The sequence below is a fragment of the Heloderma suspectum genome, chromosome 3, assembly GCF_057233095.1.
Source record: "Heloderma suspectum isolate Gila_16-S chromosome 3, 16-S_ref, whole genome shotgun sequence".
NCBI lineage: Eukaryota > Metazoa > Chordata > Lepidosauria > Squamata > Helodermatidae > Heloderma > Heloderma suspectum.
Genome location: NC_139460.1, coordinates 271,595,621 through 271,616,535, shown reverse-complemented (window position 1 = coordinate 271,616,535; position 20,915 = coordinate 271,595,621). Strand labels below are relative to the sequence as shown.

General features: G+C 39.3%; 1 protein-coding gene across 1 annotated transcript in view; it reads right to left on the bottom strand.

The window, feature by feature from the left end:
* The window catches only part of UBXN7 (UBX domain protein 7), a 35,901-nt gene that overhangs the window by 14,636 nt on the left and 350 nt on the right, over positions 1-20,915 (bottom strand). Inside the window, exons 2-5 of the mRNA XM_084846982.1 lie at positions 15,435-15,582; positions 11,772-11,839; positions 9,446-9,511; positions 5,024-5,136 (exon numbers count right to left, since the gene is read on the bottom strand). Coding sequence (XP_084703108.1) covers positions 5,024-5,136; positions 9,446-9,511; positions 11,772-11,839; positions 15,435-15,582 — 395 coding nt within the window. The remainder of the gene's footprint in view (positions 1-5,023; positions 5,137-9,445; positions 9,512-11,771; positions 11,840-15,434; positions 15,583-20,915) is intronic.

The window sequence follows — 20,915 nt, the reverse complement described above, 5'->3', positions numbered from 1 at the left end:
CATAAAACAAAACAAAAATTCATGAGTATTCCTGCTGATTTTGCTTTTTTGGAAAATAAGATTTCACTTTTTAGAAGTGAAGTATCTGATCTTATGGCTACAAATGAGCAACACAGTGGAAGCAAAAGCTCTCACCTATATCGGAAGAGAGCAATATTGAAGAGAGCTAACTCTTAGAATTTTACATCAAAACCATTTTCTCAGGTCAATGACTAGAGAGGAATTCTAGTGGCAAAATATACACTCTTAGAATCAAAGTTAATTTGACCATCGAGGTTAACTCAAGGAGGGAACCTATCAAATCTCTGCACAGTGATCCTAGCTCTCTAGCCATTATTTTTTTCCTAGGAAGAAGTTAAAGTAAATTGGTGTGGATCGCAGAGAACACTCCCAGTTCAAAATTTATTTTATAGCTATACTCTGTATGGCTCAGCAACAAGCAGTGGGGCTATTTTTTTCACTCATAGGAAAGGACAAAAAAGGTCCGTAATTTTAGACGTGTGCTATCAAGTATTTAAAATGGATCATTTGGTACTATATGATAAAAAGTGTGTATTAAATAATTGAGCAATATTGTGTAAAAAGTATTTTAATGTTATGACAAACATGCCATGTGATATAAACAAACTACATTCTTAAAAATTCGATGGCAGACATTTATAGAGGCCAGTCCTATTTGAAGGGCTGTTAATCCAAGACTGGTTTAAAGATAAAAAACAAACAAACAAAACAACTGAGGAAGGAATAGGCCTTGAAGTTGCCCATCAACATTTAGCACCTGGACAGCAGACTGAGCAGGCACACAAGTCACCTAGTCACAGTCTTCCCCACTTTGATGAGATATATGATTGGCCCCCACTCTCTTGGCCTTCAGAAAGGGTATACAGACATGCATTTTCAATTTAGCCTTTTAAAATGTGTAGTTCTTTAACGTTTTAATGGTTTTACTATTTTTTTTACTGATCTTGTTTTTTTTATTGTTGCATGGGTTTATTGTTTTAAATTGTTCAACACTGCCTTGATGGCTTTTTAGCAGATAAGGCGGTATATAAATGTTAATAAATCAATAACATATTGTATTTCTATTTAAATTACAGCAATTATTTCTAATTATATTAGCATTCCAATTTTATGCAAATCTGTGCTCTATTTTGCCCACTTTTCTGGTGATTTATTTCCTCTTTGGGGGGACGCTTAAATGGCCACCCTACATTTAAGGCTGTGATAATGAACACCTTCCTTGGAATAAAATGGGGCTTACTTCTAACTAAGGCCACAATCCTATACATGTTTAGACAGAAAACAGTCCTACAACCCCCAGCGTTCCGCAGTCAGCTGGCATGGCTGGCTGGGGAATGCTGGAAGTTGTCAGAGTTTTTTGTCTAAATATGCACAGGAATGCGCCCTAAATCTATTCAAGATTGGAGATCTAGCGACCTGCATTTTGCAAGTGCTAAACATGCTACAGTAACAATTAAATGCCTGCCCACAAGAAACCAGGCAAAAATCTGGTGTGTGACTTGTATAAGTACTTTAAGAAAATCGCATCAGGACCCATAGCTCCAGACTGTAATCCAGCTAACACGTTTCTGAAGTATACTGACACCAGAACCTAAAAACCTCTGACCACATACCTTAATTTCTATTAAAACTTATGATCAGCTTGTTGTTATAACACACAACAATTTTCAAAGCTAGTCAATCTCAGAAATTCACATGGTGCAAGCTCAAAATTTTCTTTGAATTTATGAACTGTGTGTTGAAATTGCAGAGGTACTTGTGAATTTTGACAATTAATGAATTCAGAGTAATGCATCTTGTAACTTGTAGCAAACAGGTATATGGATTATGCCACAACAATGGAAGAAAGTATAAGTTTTGCTGCAAATATTCACCAAATATTTGGATGCTTAACTTTTACTTCTACATTTTTCTCTGGACTGCAATATACTTTGCATATTTTTAGTTTTCTGGTTCTTTTATATACATGGAAGTGAAGTTTAATATGGGTGTGAAACCCCTAAACATATAGAGACCAATGTATTATTTTTAGAAGAAATGACTGCAGGGCTAAGAAATAGCAATTATGATAAAGCAATTGGAGAACTTTAGCCTATGTCCATTTCAAGTTTGTGGCAGAGAAAAAAGTACTGGCTCCACATTTGTCCTGAATCCTCAGCTCAAAGCAAATGGGGAAAAAATAGAAGCATGACTATGGAATATGCTATTCTTTTCTTTAAAGACCTTACAGCTTGAATCAAGGGTTGCTGTCTAAGGTCTTAAACTAAACAGAGAAGGGCAAAAGGGGGAAGTTAGAACATATCAAGTCATAGCAAAAGATGCAGTGTAGGCACTATCATCAGCCTTTTCTATAGCATTTTGCTATGTACAGATGGATTTATAATTCTTCTCAAATGTAGCCTCTCAATGACTGTATAACCTAGGTTAGGCTGACTGACACTGATTTGACCTAAAACTACCCAGTCAACTCATAGCTGAACAAGGATTTGACGCTTGATACTGATTTGATCTAAAACTACCCAGTCAACTCATAGCTGAACAAGGATTTGAAGCTTGTTCTCCCATGCATGAACTACCTGCTGATAAGGGATACTGGTTTCTTTTGCTTTAACAGTTGTACTGTCAACCTGTCTAAGTTTGGAACAGGAAGATAGAGGGCAAACAGCTCTAATTCATGTTACTGAATTGTAAAGTTGGAAAGGACAAGAGGTCAGCCAACATGAACTAGTTTTTAATAACTTTACATGGCAATAGTTCCAAATTGTTAAAACATTTGTAAATGCACTCAGAATAACAATGTTGATCACAGCATTAGTGTTGGAAATCTCCCCCCCCCGGCCCCCCCCGAATACCTGGATTGACAGTCTTTACTAGATGCAACCGGGCAACCACCATGCTTTAGTCAAATACAACATTGGTGGATTGAAAGTTAATTGAGCTGTGCTGCCTAAGTCAGACCTGAACCTAGAACCTCATAGGACCTTTCTGGTCTTAAAGCTATGAATTTATAGCTTCTCAGACAATACATTCCAGTATATGAAAAAATAAGCTCATGTCAGTGGTCTACATGCTTGAGCAGTTTAATGCCAAAGAACTTCTTTGAAAGTGAGGCTCCTCTTGTGCAATAAGAAAACTATTTTTTTCAATCACGTAGGAGAAACTCCATCTCATGCAAGTTCCTCTAATGTTTATCATACACAAACTAACGAACTGGTTAAAAGGATTGCATTTCTTAAGAGTTAGCAAAACCATTTCACTCTTATTTTGGCCAAAGCCGTTCAACTGTTTTAAAAGTTTAAGTTTTTAAAAGTGTTGTCATTACAATACTGGGACATTTCAACATACAAAGTATGATTAACTGATTGAAAAAAATATGCTTAAGATTTATATGCAGTAGAGTCTCCATGGAGGGAGAATCCACTTTAGTTACTTACATCACAATTATGCATGGTGTTATAGAAAATAACCAGAAAATTGACTCTGTTTTAAGGAACTATAACACTAACAAGATTACAAAACATTTTAATATGAGTGGCAGTGCTAAATACAAACATTTAAGAAAAGCGAATCTGAAACAGTTATGGAAAGTTTTAAAAGCACTGAGCCCACTAAACTCACTTTTACTTAAGAGCAGAAAGAGGGGGCATGATTGAGAAGCAGGAATATCATGCCAATTTATGTACAGGTGTATTAGAAAAAACTTGGTGGGAGAAGAGAATCTGGAATTTTCAGACTAACATTTACATGAAAAAATGCAGTTCTAGATGGGCTAGAAACCAGCCAAACTATTAACTGTGGACATGCTTATAGACAAATGGTGGTCTACATTGAGGAGTTTCAGGACTACAAAGACAGGTCTTGACAAGGAAAAATAACTTTCGAAATTGTTTTTAGTGATTTTTAAAAAAGGAAAGATATAAAGTGAGTCTGATGTTATTTTCATATAAGGACAGATGTTTCACAACCTAATTCTTCAAGAACTGAACAGATTGATGCCCTTTTCTCTTTAACTAGAATGGGTGTGTATGTGTGTGTGTGTGCTTGCAACCAAGGAGAAGAAAATCAGACATTCATCCCATGACCCATTCTGCATGTTCTGCTAGAGATATTCTTTAACTTACGTGTATGTTTGTTTAGCTTATATTAATGCTAAGAAATATAAAACAGAAAAGAAGGTATCTTTCAGTGGTTCCTTATCAATGGGTGTAATGTGTATAATTAAAAAATCCTTTTATATATTTTTAGGATAATTTAGTTTCTTCCCAGTTTATAAAAAGGATAGCAAAGTATAAATAATGTTCTTTGTCCAACGAAATCCAAAGATTCAGTTCTAAGCACACTTACTTGGATGTAAATTGTGCAGAAAAAAATCAGTGATACAAGATGGTGTTTTATACTGAGCCATACCATTAGCCAGTCTATCCCACTACTGCCTAGTTTGACCAGCAGTTCTCTATGGTCTCAGGCAAAAATCCTTCCCAATCCTGCCACCCAGAGATTGTTTTCACCTCCAATGTAAAGGGTTCAACCTGAGACATTGTATAAACAAAGTATGTTCCCTACCATTGCTTTTAGGTCCTCCTCTACTTTGGACAAAACCCCACATATATCAAAGCAAGTGTTTTTGAAAAGGATTTCCCAGCTCAGGTACACAGAAAGAGCAACCCTCTGTTTATGTGCCCATCTTGCTGCTGAATGGAACTAGGATACCTTCATCCAAGTTACATATTGCTTAATTACTGACAGCTATTGAACACATTTTAAGAAAAACTGGAGGAGATAAAGATGGGCAGAGGAACACAGCCACAGAATGGTGCTTCCTCAAAAATAACTCATCATTGTTAAGGAGTAACCTTTAATGTCTAAGTAATAAAAACACAGCTAGTTGCATCATGCATAAACAAACTCTAAACTTACTGAATTATCATGCTACAAAATTACACACAGGCCCTCACAGCCCACAGCTGTGCCCAAGCCACCACAAAACTAGTCAGTGACCTACTGTTTCAAAACTTCCTTTATGCATCAGATCAATTGGAGGCCTGAAGAGATCTGCAAGGGTGGTGAGTTTCTTATCTATTGCTCCTCCGTTCCTCAGTTCTTGCTCCTGCCGAACTGTAGAGCCCAAGAAGAAGAAAAAAGGGAGTTAGACAAAATTTTCACAACAGGATGCTCAGCTGCTTTTCATCACCTACAAATAAAACATATTTGCTTCAGCTACTGGGCAGTCTAGAAACGTAATAAATAAATATATGCATAAGGCTTGTTTTGAAATATAAACCAGGCAAGAAAGGAGGGGAGAGAAAGAATATAGCTAACCAAAACTTTGTATTTTATTAACGTAAAATGCATTTTTACCAAGTAGTGTCTACTGATGGCCACTATGTATATATTAGTTTTAAAGCAATTGCCCAATAAGAAGTCTGTGATACTTGACTTTAGAATCTAAGTATTACAGAATGTAGCTCTTTGCCCACTGGCAAAGTCTCTCTTTTTATTCCCTAACCTTTAGTATCAAAGTAGTATGTTTGTGCGTAACAAGTAACACTTCTGTTTATGAAGAATTTCCAGTTTAAGGGTGATTTCATTCCTTCACAGGTTTATAGTACTGAGAACACAAGCAGCCATGGGATTTCAGACACATCACCCCTTTCCTATTGATCATTATAAAGTTAATTCCCTCTACTTATTTATAATGGCCATATGCTCCTCAAGCTGTAATCATGGTGAAATAGCATGTCTAGATAAAGAATGTATGTGTTGCACTGCCTAAATAGGAGCCAGTGCCATGAGATCAGCCAGCTCTTCTTTTTAACATAGTTCTTAGTAGATAAATGTTTGGTTTTCATAAGCTGGGGTCCTGTGTAGGTCTTACTCTCTCATCCAACTCCTGCCAACTTTAACAGCTCCCATTTTCCTAATTCTCTTGCTGCCATCTTCCTCCAAGTGAAAGCTGTTTTCTAACCCTGTTCCAGTTCTGCTATTGTGAGATTTCAGAGAGACTCAAGTGGGGTGACCAAGGCACTGTCTGTACCAATTTTGTGGGATCAGCTTCAGTTGCTGTGGCCAAAGGATGTGGTAAAGATGCTCAGAAGGCCAACCACGTATTGCTATGAGATGGGATTGAATCGGACTTGGTCACCCTGATGGATGGCTTTTATTGAGAGAAGGACAAGAGGAGTGCTATCCTATTACTCTTGCGCAATCTTTCAGCAGTTTTTGATACCACTGACCCATGGTATCCTACTGGACCATCTCCATGGGCACTGTTTTACAGTGGTTTCACTCCTACTTGCAGGGCCAGTTGCAGCAAGAACTGGTAACTACTTTTTTGCCCCCTGGCAATTGTGCCAGGGAGTGCCACAAGGTACCATCTTGCCCTCAATGTTATTCAACATGGATATGAAGCCACTGGGTGTGGTCATTATGAGATTCTATTTCTCTGTTACGTCTGAATTAGGAGAGACCATGCAGGTCCTAGACAAGTATAGAGATGTGAAGGCCTGGGAAAAAAATGGATAAATTCAGAAAAAAATGCCCCCCCCCGACTGTTTTTGTTTTTTTCCAAAAAATTGGTAAAATTGAACAGCTTTGGATTATTAAATATTTTCTTTTAGAATTTAAGACAAAATATTTATATATTGTTACCCAGCCTCTACTCACCGCACAAATTATTTCTAAAAACTATGTAATAAGAACACTTTTATAGAAAGACTAGAGATGTAAAATGGCTGGAAATAACAAAGCCATGGAGGAAAATATTTTTTAAACCTCTCTGTAAGATTCCCAGCATAGTTAGTTCTTTCATTCCTTAAAAATTTTGATCTAAAGTATATTTTACCAATAGACATTTATGCTCAGTTTCCAACATGTGAGTAGAGTCACCATTGTGCATTCTTGACAGTAAGTGTGCATTCTTGACAGCTTGGGTTTTGTTCTATAGAGTCCTGTGTTTCTGATGTTGTAGCAGTCATTTAATGTAGTTCTAATCTATTCAGACAATAATTATGAATTTACTGAGTTTAATTTTAAAAGTTTTAAAATGTAATGATAATTTTATGAGCAAACTACGTCATACATAAAATAACTTTAGGAACCAAAAGGCTGCTTTGTGTCCCTAAAGCAGCCCTCCCCAACTTGATGCCCTCCGGATGTTTTGGACTACGGTGCCCAGTATTCCTATTTGCCATGCTGCCTGAGGCTGATGGGAGCTGAAGTCCAAAATATATGGAGGGTTCCAGGTTGGAGATGTGAAACCACAAAGTGACTTTAGATCTGTAAAGAGCGCTAAGAAAATAGGTATTGCTTATTTTTCCATTTTTCTAAAATTTCCACCACCCCCCAACCTGTTTTTTTCCATGGCCTCAACATTTCTGGAAATTCTACATCTCTAGACACGTATGTAGACACAGAAATGAACTGGATGGGGGCCAATACACGGAATCCGAGCAAGGAGGAGGTCCTCTAGCTGAGTTTGTGTGTTCTGAATGGTGTTGCACACCCTGTAAAGGAGTAGGTACATACTCTGGGGGTGCTCACAGAACTATCACAGTCACTGGAGGCCTAAGTGACTACAGTGACAAGGAGTGCCTCCTACCAGTATTGGGTGGTGGGTCAGCTATGGTCATTCCTGGACAGGGATAGCTTAGCCACAGTAACCCATACACAGGTAACCTCACCTCTCAACTACTACTGTACTCTATGTGGGGCTGTCATTATGCATCATCTGGAAGCTGCAACTAGCACAAAATGCAGTGGCGAGGATGTTGCCTAGCTGCTGCCATATAACACCATTTTGAAAGAACTGCACTGGCTGCTGATTTGTTACCAGGCCAGGTTTATGATTTTTGTATTAACCTATAAGGCTCTAAACAACTTTGGATCAGGAGGATGCCTCAAAGAACACCTTCTCCTTTATAGATCTGCCTGGCCATTGCGATCATTATTAGAGCCCCTGACCCTGGCTGTGCCATATCCTGCAGATGTCCATCTGGTGAAAGCCAGGATCTTTTCCATGGCGGTGCCCACTCTGTGGAATACCCTTTCTGCAGAAATAAAACATGTGTCGACTCTGCCGCAGTTTATGTGCATGTTGAAAACTTTTATATTTGCCTCAGCATTTACTTAACTATTATGCTTGTTATGATTTTATATGGCCTATAGTTTTGTTATATAGATGTACTTTGTTTTTAGCCATATTGTATATTCATATTGTAGTTTTATTGTTGTACAATGTCTGGATATGTTGTACATGACAGGCAGTACAGAAATATTTTCAATAACAAATAATAATAATGACTGAAAAACACAAAAAAGCACTTTTGGGTGATGAGGAAAAAATTATTTGAATAGTAAAATAAAATGAAGGCTACACATATCAGCTGATCATTACATCAGACCTCACAATTCAAATAAAATTATTGTAATTTGAAAAGTTTGCTTCTAAGTGGATTAATTTAACAATAAGCCAAAGAACTAAATTAACAGAATCCTGGCAACTGAAACGTTAAACTCTGGGCAACTCAAAACTAAGAGAAGTTTAAAAGCCCAAACATACAGCTTCCTCCAAAAGTTTGTAATTGATTTGGCCAGCAACTTCTTTTCTTTATTTACACATACATCAATTACAAATGCAAGCTTTATTATGACAAAGCACCATTAGAATAGGAATGTTCCATTTATTTGTGGTATAAAAGCAGAAAAGTATACAACACCAAAAAATAACACAAAGAGTTAAGTTGATTTATAGCTTTCTCTGGTCTGTGACAAAATAAAGATTATGTATTTTGCATATGTTGCAAAATATCATTATTGTGTAACATATGTAGTGGCACCTATCCAAGCTGAGTATTTAATATAGCGGCCAGCAAATTTTGGCTTGGCTTACTAGCTTGTAAAGATACTGAAGAAAGAAGGCAGTGAGGGGACTTAGGACTCACACCATTCCTTGCTTTCTGGGGTGGGGTGGGGTGCCGTTACCACAGGCAAAACCATGCATACAGCCCTGATTTAATTATATTGCAAATGAAAGTCTGTTCTTAGAATTAACTGGGTCTCAAACACCAATCTTACTTGATAAAAGCTACAACATATTTAATGACTGTTACCAAATAGTGAACTGACTTCTCCAGACTGGATAGACACTTTCCTGTGCTTTTGCTGGGGGCTCCTTTTACTTTAAAATGATGGTCTCCTTGGAAAGTGGTGCCATGCACATATGGCAACACAGAGCCATTACCACATGTGGAGCTAGCAGTAGGATTTGTTTTTCTTGTGGCTACATAATGGAACCTTTACCCAGTCCTATATCAATACACAACACAGCCAGTATCACAAGGCCTAAGGGGTCCAGATTGCTAACCCCGGATATAACCAAGGACCAAAGGGAAAAGGGTATGTGAAGATAATGATCACAGATACCTACTAGTTTCTGTCTGGAAATCACGAAAACCATCAAATATTGAACGAGCAGGTCTGCGTCTTTTTGGAGCTTAACAAGAACAAAATTTAAAACATGGATTAGTTATAAGAAACTTTTTAATATAACCGCACTGTAGATTTGTGGTAGAAAAGGCTAAAGCTTCAAGGCCATTTTGTATTCAGGGGTGAGTCGGTCACCTTAGAATGTTAATAATTTTTGTGAACTGCCCAGAGAGCTTCGGCTATTGGGCAGTATATGAAACAAACAAACAAACAAACAAAACATTATGCTAATTGGTTGCCCATGAGTACCCACCAGCTCATGAGTTCTATGCTCCCAGTCCTCAGTTGTTTATACACGTTGATGCATATTTATTTTACATTTCTATGCTGCTTTTCTACCTCAAGGCTTGCAAAATGGCTTATAGACTAAAAACAAGTACTATCTTTAAAAAGACAATAAAACATCATAAAAGTAAGAAAACCTGCAGCAGCAAAAACTATCAACAAATTACAATACAGCAATAAAAACCAACAAAGAGCCAGGCAGTAAAAATCATTCAAGGCTGAAGACCTGGAAGAATAAACCAGTATTTACAGCATAATGAAAAGTCTACAGTGTGTGAGGCTATGTATCTCTAGGGCAGGGGTGGGGAACAGCTGGCCTCCAGGGCAAATATGGCCTACAGCACATCCACATTTAGCCAATGGCTTCCCCTACTCATTCCCTGCTCTGTGCCTGCACTGCCATTTTGTTGGAGGGGGACTTCAGTAATTTTCAGCTCTCTCATAAGGGCCCTGGGGGTAGACATTTTGGGAACCCTTGCTGAAATGCAAAGTCTAACTGTAGTCAAATGAAGGAGTTTTCAGCACTATTTTTGCATCCACAAACTGTGTCAAAAGTGGCAGAAAACAGCTTGTAGGATATTTAGACCAGTTCTAATGGTAATTCAATTACCCGAGATGATTCACTGGTATCGCTAATATTTAACATTATTGGCCATTGGGTTTCAAGTGAACAACATCAATTAACTAGATTGCAAGCCTGCAAGAGACGCTTTAAAAATCACTGTACTGTAGTTAGCTAGATACTTTATAAATAAAAATAGTCTTATGAACCTTAAACTCTAACGAATTTATTATAGCATAAACTCTTTGCTTTTGCAGCAAGAGACTAAGGGCAGTAACCAACAATGTCATCCCACTTATGCAAATTATTTTGCGCTAGCGCAAGAGAACTCTAGTACGACACCAGTAGCCTTAGCTTGCGTGACATGTTTCCTGGGGAATCCTGTTGCGCAAACTAACAACATTGGTGTTGTGCTAGAGGACCCTCACACTAGGGCAATGTAATGACATTGTTGGATACTGCCCAAACACTGCTATCCCTCTGAAATTTAAAGATACATTACTATAGCAAATTGATTTAGGGCACTCACATTTCACCTATAAGATTGAGGTGCATCTTCATGTAACCCACTGTCATGAGCCAGTCACTTCCCTCAAGTCATCCTCTGGTGATTTTTCTACTGTTGCATAAGCAGCTTCATGAATCTCCAGGGACCAGTCACCAGATCTCATGTTATCTTATTACTCCAATGACACTTTTCAGCATGTAACTTATAATTCTTATCACATGGCTTCTAGTCACCAACCCCAACTGGCCTCCAGAAATGGCATTTCTCAATTTATCCCAAAGCTGCAGACTTTTGCCCAAAGAGTTAGCTAAGAAGTCCTCATCACCACCTCACCCTTTTTAAAGAATAAAACAAACAGTTTCCCATTAGTTTGCCAACATAATAAGGACAATCTGTGAAAACAGAACCTTGGAAACTGTAATCAGAAGTTGAAATTAATTTTCATACTATCATGGACTTTAGTTTCTAAATACTCTAAATAGCAAAATAACTGTACTCATCCCACTACTACTACTACTGGATAAGTACATACTGGAGCAGTATAAATAGTTATTTATATGTAGCCCATCAGATAAGATTATTTTACTAGGAATTGACCTAGCAGGTGATCGTTAGCATTCTGCCTCAGTTCCCCATCTAGAAAATGGGAATAATAGCTGCAATATACTTTACAGAGAATATGAAATACTGTATTTTCAGGAGAGACAATTAAATATGAAAGACTGTACTTTTGTGCGTAACTGGTACTGCTGGGAATATGGCTGCATTATAAGTACTTCAATATTGCAAGATGACAGGCTACAACAATAAAGAAGGGCAATGAATAATGGCAACTGAGACTAGGAGGCAGACTGGCAAGGTTATTTCTTAGTTACTGCCAACTTTGTAAACATTAAAATGAAGCTCACTTACCACCAAATAAGGGCTCAGGTTCTACCAGAATTTCCTGCTTTTGAGGAATAGGTGCTCTTACTTCCTCTCTATAAAGATTAAAACACACATCTGTTTGAGCATAACGGCAAGTGCACTGAATGCCAAAGACAAAAGAAAAGGCAATCATCGCCGTTGTCATAATCCATCTAGTCAAAACCTATACTTGGTGCCTATAACCCAGTTCAGGCAATACAGCATTTCAAGTGCTAACCATGTGGTACAAAGTTTTAATTGTACTGTTGGAATGAACACATTCCTGGTAGATATAGAAGTACAGATTTCTTTAGCACACATAAAGGCATTCCTTACAGATAGCAAACTAAAGCCTATATAAGAGAAAGAGTAATAGGCAGGGCTACATTCCTTAAACCTGTCCGTATAATGCTTGGGGTGAGAGAACTGGACAGGGTGGTCCTAAATCAAATAAAAATGAGCAAATTGAACTCAGATAATATTTATACATTTCAGCTTACATATTAAGGAATTCAGCATATTATATTAAGGAATTTAGTTATCACAAGAAGTTCAGAAACACTGGTCTTTTTTTTTTAAAGATGACTTTTAATATCTTCTATTTAACAGAGTACCACTATGAGAGCACTGTACAATTCCCCCCATAGTTGTCACACACAACTAGCATATTTATTTATATCCCACCTTTTTAAACAGAAGTTCAAGGCAGATCAAGGAATATAATAAAACAAGAAATTGCCAGTAAACTCAAGGACAATCTGCTGGTCATATTTTTACCTTTTCCACACTAGCAACAAAACTGAATAATCCAAATAGATACAGGAACTAGAACAACCAGGTTTTCGAACCATCAAAAACTTTTGTCTAATTTGCACATTAATCAAGGAATAAATGCTTCAATGTCACTCAATGTTACTTTACCTTCCAAAGTCAGGCAAACAGACAGTTAACAAGCAATTTGCTCAAGATAAAATAATAAAATGTGTGATCTTCCAGATGTTGTTGGACTGCAATTTCCATCAGTCCTAGCCAGAATAGCCAATGGTGATGGGAAAAGGGAGTTGCAGTCTAATATCTGGAGGGTCACACTTTCATTACCCCTAGAACATCAGCTCTTACAACCAAGAAACTAGGGCTGTGCACTACCTCGTTACAAAGCCAGAATAACAAGGTGAAGTGGGCTTATTCAGAGCAAAATCCTCATGATACGAGGTGGGTCAGAGCAGTACCAAGGTGCCCCGGGGTGTGGTGCCCCCTCCATGAAGTGCCTCCTCCACCCCATATATTCAGCGCTCTACTTAATGCCTGAGCAGTCCAGACAGGCTGTCTCCAAAATGTATCAGCTTCTGAATGCTCACGTGGAGGGGCATGAGGAGGGAGGGGGAAGGCGTGCAGACACGGGAAGGCGGGGGGAAGCGGGGAGGGGAGCGCAGGAGGAGGATGGAGTGTGCTTTGGTGAATAGGAACTCTCAGCCAGAACCAACGCCAGCAGTCTTCAATCAGAGAGAGTGGTGGAGGAAGGGGATATATATACTTCGGCGAAAGGCTGCATTTTGTTATTGCGCTGGCTGTGTCTTTGGGAGAGGGGGCTGATGTGGGTAGATGATCATGAGTGTGTGTGCATTCCTAGGAGTTGTTCCTTCCATTTATTCGATTTTGATTGCCATTAGGCTTTCCTCAAAATTTAAATGAAAAGGAAACAGCTTGGTTGTACTGGGAGTGTTCCCTTCCCTTGCTCCTTGATCGTCCGTCCTCTTTGGGACGGTGTCTTTTGTAGCACCCAGAAGCCTTCTCCTATTTCTTTCTACCTTCAACTTGTTTGTTATTTGTATTTCATTAGATTCATCTCTTCTTTCCATATTTTTTCAGACTAACATAGCTTTTCCTCGCTTGTTGCTGCTATGCTCTCCCCTCCCCAGCCATTCCTGTGTTTGTTTATGTCACTTGTGAACTCTGGAAAAGGCTGGGTTTGTTGTTTAATGTTGACTCTCACTTCTGCTTTCTCCATTCTATTTCCCTGTCATTTTTGTCAGTCAACTCTGTTTCTTTTAGATTTTTACAAACCCAGTCTTATTTCAATTTTTAAAACCAAACATTGACTTCTGGGCATGTCCCCCTGCTTCCCTTTTTAAGTCATATTCAAGCACTTAGTTTTTTTTCTTTCTAAATTCTTAAAGAAAGGCATATTATAGCAGCCTGTGTGTGTAATGTTTGCCCCCGCCTCACGCTGAAGTGAACTGCCTCTGTGTTGAAGACACAGAGTTGTCTTCTCTGTATATTCTCTGTGTTGCCTTCTCTGTATATTACTATATTGCTCTCGGCTCTTATCACCTCTGCTGTCGCCCTGTATTTCTTGAAGTTAACCTGCCTTCCATAAAAGAACATGAAATATAAAACAATAAATTAAAGACACTCGTTATTTGATTAGGTAGTTCTGCTTTTCTTCAGCTCTTGTGTGTCTGTGTCTGTGTGCGTGCATGCACACGCTAGGTTGTTGTTCCGCCAACACTATACGTCCAAATTTCAAGGCAGTGTTGAAAAAGCACGAGACACATAGTATTTATATTAATTACCTTCTTATTCCAATAACCCTCCACTGTGTAGCAAAGCAATCCAGTGCAATATGAGGCATCTTCGGGGTGTTGGCAGGGGCAGAGGTGAGGGGAAGTTACAGCTCCTTTATTTGGGAGTTTTCCTGGAAAAACTTGAATTTCACCTGTGCCTAGCACACAAGCTGGTTGGCAAAACTGCCTGGGCTTTGGGGGGTGCAAAGCCCTTGAGGGGGGCTGGGAGGGGCCAAGGCGTCACGCCCTGGTGTGGAAACAGGGAGAAATTACAGCTCTTTGCTTTAAGAGTTTCTGTCGAAAACATCAGATTTTAACTCTGCCTAGCACAAAAACCACTGGGCCAAACTGTCTGAAATTTTGCAGGTGGCCTCCTCTCCAGGGGAGTGGAGGGGCCCCAAATTGCATGCCTGTATCATAAAAGGTAAAAAGGTTATGACCGTTTGTGTTTTCCCATGCAAGTCAATGGGAAAACGCCAAAAACGGGCGATCCAGATATCCGAATCTTGCTTCGGATTTGGATCCGAGTCGGAACGGAGGGGGTCTGAATCGGTCTGAGGCGGATAGGGGTCGCTTCTGAGGATCCAAAGTGGCATCTGAAGCAGATCGGGGGGCCCGTGCACAGCCCTACAAGAAACTGCCAACGCTTGTAGTTATATGGGTATGACAGGTATAGATGCTCACAGCTGTTACAAAAAGGGAGAAGAGAAATGTGAAGTTCCATTTGTGATAGCAAAAATGGGGAAAGCGTAGATGCATTTAAAGGTTTGGTTGGACTTCGTCTGTAACTTTCCCCCCCTCTTGGCATTCAATGCCACACTTGAAGTCATATTTAAATGATATACTCATCTTAATAAAGATGAAGAATCTCTTGCAAGATATTGAAATGATTAAAGAAGATAGCAAATGTAGTACAGTATGAATTGCATCTTGCCTGCACTTTTTTTAAATGTGAAAAACAGCTAAACTGTTAGATAGATTCCTAGACCAATAGTAGAATGGAAGCAGTTCAGTAAGAACTTCTATAGTAACATTTCTTGATATTTGCAATTTCTGAGTTTCAAAGCTGATTATTCATCCTATGAATATTCACAAAGCTACATACTCTGTATGAGGTCGGAGGTTTGATACACTTGCAGAGCTAGTGCTGGGCTCCTCAGCTATCCCTCCACCATCAAGGAACATAGTGACAGCCATTTCCAGATTATTGTTGCATGCTTCAAGCATATGCTTGCCTACACTTTCACTGGCACCTGTGATACAAGGAAAAACAAAAGCAGTTCTCAAACATAGCTTAAAAAGAACAATAGATATAACTTAGAAAGGCAAGTTTTAAGTTCCTTAAAATTAATAACTTGTTTTATTATGTTTATTTTGCATTTTATGCTTTTGCAAAACCCACTTGAAGCAATAGCCTGAACATATTAGTGAATCAGAATTAGATTGCCCTTCCCTCCTCTGTACTGTAATGAGGAATGCGAGAATCAGAACATATAAATCCTATCAATGACAAGTAGCACTGTAATACACTTCCTCACCCTCACTGTAGCCTGAAATGCCTACAGTCACATGGGCTATGGCCAGTCCTCCACAAATCCCCTCACCAGGTTGCCAGAGCCTTAGTTATCCTGGCACTCTTTCCTGCTCCTACTCTGATCAGGATGCATAACAGTGCACACACAGTGATCCCTTACCCCATATTCACTGAGATCTCAGGGAAGTTCTTTATGTTATGCTGAGATTTGGCGCTTCGGCCTACGCCAAAGATTAACACAACATTTCAACTCATATGTCAGTTGAAAGTGGATGTGATGCAGGCTTTATATCTGCATAATCTTTCATGTTAACACCTCCATGCTTTAGACTACACATGATGAGCATCCATTTAAGTGTGGCCAAATTCATCTAATTAAGAAATCATAAACCTCATCAAACAGAACTAACTTTGTGTAAATTTTCTTAATATAAGTCTCAGTGGATACGGTATATTGGATGGACAGGTTTACACCACTCAACTGCAAACTCTTCCCAGGAGATTCTTTCCCTGACAGGCTGAGGACAGAAGATGCAATATTTTCTAAGTAAGTGGTAACATATATTTGCCTTGAATCCTTGACATATGTTTCCTAATGCTGAAAGCACACTCACTGTTATACATTGGAGTATTTCCTAGCTATAACTCCATTTTCATTATCAAATTTTGCAACTTTAGTAAAAAAATGTATTAAGATGCAGAATTGTTTTCTTCCTCAGTAACTGAGGTAGATTTGCCGATTGTCTGATATTCACTAAGGGTGACATGACATGAGGTCAATAACTGGCCAGAAACAGAATGCCAGCCGCAGGCCTTTATGAAACTAGGAAAACCCTAAAGTATGTGAAAGATTTCAAGAACAACTGATCAACATTACTGATGGTGGCAGCATATAACTCATGATCTCCATACCGAGAACCCAAGACATCTGCAACAAAGAGGTTAAAATTGTACCAGAGAAGAACTGGCAAACTTTAAGGAATCATATGAAAAGTGCGACATTTTAAAACCCTTCATTCTCTAAGTGTGCCATTGAAGGAAGAGATGGGTGTTCACAGGGATTAAAAGCAGACTTCAAGAAAAAAGAAAATGGAGAAAAAGGGGGCGGGAAAGGAATAAACCAAACGTTATATAGAAGAAAAGATGGACAAAAATAACAGGAAGGCAAACAACAAAAACAAAGTGAGCCATACCAGTTCACGTGGAACAAATAAATATAAAACCACAGTTGGGCAATACCTTTATTAGGACCAACCAAACTTTTGCAAAAAGTGCAAGCTTTGAAGTTCTACAGAACTCTTCATCAGGCTAGGTGGTATAACAAGCAGGGGACGGGTGAAGATACAGAAGTCCAAACATTTGGCCAGGTGTTGTGGCCATGAGATCTGCAGTTTAGATAGACCCAGTCTCGAAATGGAGATTTGCAATCTGAATGAATTAGTCAGTAGTAGGTGTTGCAAGCCCCAGATTATACCTACCATGTGCATTTTGGGACAGAGACGGAATAGCTCATCTCCTGTACATTTGGAGTCATACTACAGCAATATCAAATCCCCCACAAAAACTGATTTAAGACAGACAGGCATTCACTACTTGTGCTCACAAGTAATCTCACTGGGTCAAAATAAGTTAAATATCCTTCCTCATTATATTGAGGAGACTCTTTTTTTTTTTTTTAATTAGTGTTGACTGAAATTTTGGAAACTCTTCTTTAAATGTAGCAGTATAAAGGCATCTGAAATGTAAGCTGTTATCTTTGGCATTTTTGCAGTCTTTAAGCCATGCTCTCTCTTTTTTCCACCTATAATCTTCAAAAATAAGCCCTACAGAATTAACGAAGCAGCAGGTTATAATACAAAGTGATTTGCAACTACACAATATAATTAGATTGATTTCTTTTGCCCAAAATATACATTTGAACTCTACAACAACAACAAAAACAAAGGAAGTTCAGTTATTTATTTTAATTATTTTTATAGTGGTTAAGACGCTGAACTGCAGACTGGAAGGTCAGCAGTTCGAGACCCGAGTGCTGCGTGACGGAGTGAGCTCCCGTCTTCAGTCCCAGCTTCTGCCAACCTAGCAGTTCAAAAGCAAGAAATTGCAAGTACATAAATAGGTACCGCCTCGGCGGGAAAGGTAACAGCGTTCCGTGCACCTCGGTGTTCAGTCATGCCGGCCACATGACCACGGAAGCGTCTTCGGACAGCGCTGGCTCTTCGGCTTAGAAACGGGGATGAGCACCGCACCCTAGAGTCGGACACGACTGGTTGGGGACACCTTTACCTGAATTATTTTTAGGGCACCCTTAAAGTTAGAGAAGTACAGCCAATGGATGGAGATAATCAGAAAGTGTTAATTACATCAATCCAGCCAGTGAAAGAAACTGAGTAAGATTCATTGTATGGATAAAGGGAATACTCATTACTATTATGGCCACTTAGGAGTTCTAACACAATTTTTCATGGGAACATTGGCTTCCCCAGGGTAAAGTTGCATCGGCATTAAGGATTCAATAGCACAGACCAATTAAACTAGGGTGAGTTAACCTGGTGCAATAGATTATTACAACAAAAACAACTATTGGCAACACCTACCATGTCATCAACAACCAATGGCTTGTGAACCATGGGTTGCTGAAATGCAGTAGGAGCAACCAAGCTGGTTCCTGGCTGGCTGGCTGGCTGGCTGCCTGCTCCCACTGCAATAAACAACCCAGGGATGCTGCGTATCATGATTTAGTCCTGGGTTCAAACTCTGGGTTGTTTGTTCCCAAACAACCCAGAGTTCCAGCTTCAGATATCATGATAAATACTCCAGAGATTAGGTGTCACCAGGTTGTTTATCACAGCAGGAGTGGGGAAATCAGCACATACACTCCCCATCTTCTCAACAACCCACAGTTTGTTAACCATGGGTTGTGGCAAACCAGGCCTATGCCTCCTTTAGCTGTCCCATATTTAGCTTTTTCCTATTGTGGAAAAGTCTCTAATTTGACCTCTTGTGAAGAAGCCTTTAGATATCATTTTTAAAATGTGGGTTATCCATTTTGAGCCAGAAGTGTGTTAGATGCAGAAGAAGAAAAATAGCACAGAAAATGGGCTTCTAAAATCTAAAATACAACTGTTTCTAGCAGGAGTATGTTTTATAGTACCAACTTAAATGTCCATTAAATCTTTACAGAGCAATCCCATGCATGTCCATTCAGAAGCAGGTCCTACTGAGCTCAATGGAATTTACTCTCAGATGTGTATAAGATTGCAGCCTTAGCGCATCAGTGTAGAAAAATATATACAGGAAATAAAAATAATCAAGGCACTGGAGCATCTTCACCCCAAGAAAAGCCTAAAAAGATTGTGTTTTTCTAGATTAGGGGGAGAAGACAGCTAAGTGGTGATCTAACATCAATTTATAAAACTCTGAACGGTATGGAAAGATAATAGAGATAAATTCTGTTCTCTCAAAGATTTAGTATTCAAGGTCATTCAACGAAATTGACTGGCAATATGTTTAGTCAGGCGAGACTAAAAGTAGTAGTTCTTCACACAATGCCAGCTACCAAATAAGCACATCTCCATGAACAGTTTCCACAATGCTCCAGTAACATTTGGTTGTCTTCATTATTTGGGTTGCCCAGTTCATTCAGTTACTTCACACTCTAGCTTTGGAAGCCACAAATAGATAAACAAGAAGCCTTATACCATTGCTTCATCTTACTCAGCACTGTTTACACTGACTGGCAGCAGCTCTCCAAGGTTTCAGATAGAGGGCTTTCCGGGCCTTACCTGGATATACTAGGGATAGAACCTAAGATCTTTTGTTTTTGCTCCACCACTGAGCTACACCCCCCTCCTGAAATCCACATGATTGGATCATCTAAACAGTACTAGTGCAACACAAACCTTAATCCAATGTAACATTAGTGGAAGAAAGTGATGCGCTAGCAGAGGTCCCCTGACTTTTCTCACTGCCCAAGCACTAGCAAACCTAAGATCTGTAAACCTAAGATCTGCAACTGGTTCCACAAGTGGAACTTTAGTTGGATTCTCCCTTTGCCCATACTTTGGAACCTGGTTTCTACTAGCGCAATGACATTTGCATTAGCGGAATGACACTATTAGATACAATCTACAGAACCAACCAGGGGAAGCATTTTTGAAAACTATCATGCAGCACCATTAACAAACAAAACAGGCTTTTATAAGCCTTTGAAAGATTATATATATCCCCCATAAATTTGCATATTAAGGGCTAGTAGCCATAACTAAATGGAACTGTATTCAGAGGCAACAACAAGGGATGGTCACCAGCAGCATACTTTCTTCTAAGCTTCTGAATAGACTAAAGATCTTGCATGAGGCTGGTCATTCTTACGGACAGGATACTGGATTATATGGACTTTGCCCTGTTCCAGCAAGACAACTTAGGCTAGGGAATTTTTTCTTAAGTACCTAGATATGTGCACAGCAGAAACGCCATGTAATAAAAATCTGTTAATTACAAATACTTCAGGAATACCTTCTTCCTCTATCAGTACAGTCCACAACAAGACTGATCGCATCTTTATCAGATGATCTGTCCATTTAAAGTGGTGTTTTGCTCAATTCCCATCAGTCCCAGCCAACATGGCCAATAGTAAGGTATACTGGGAGTTGCAGTCAAAATCATCTGGAGGGCACCAGGTCTGAGAAGGCTGCTCTATGCACTACTTAACGTCGATAACTACCCGACCTAGGACTTATATTTGCATTACAGAAAGCAAAGAAGGTTTAGGAGAGCTTTCCTCCCACAGAATTTGGATGGGGGTTTCCAGTGACAGATCTCGTGCATCACTCCCACAGACAACAATCGAGCCTCATGCCCAACTCCTTCTGGAGAATGTCACACTGCGGTCCCCTCAGGGCTCTCATTCTCGCTGTCTCTGTGCAATGCGTGCCCATCTTATCCGCACCCCGCAACCCCACCCCCTCCAAGTCCACAAAGAAATCCCCCCTCAAGTCCTCCTATATACATCACACCTTCCCTTATCAGGTATCAGGAGTCACCGCCTCA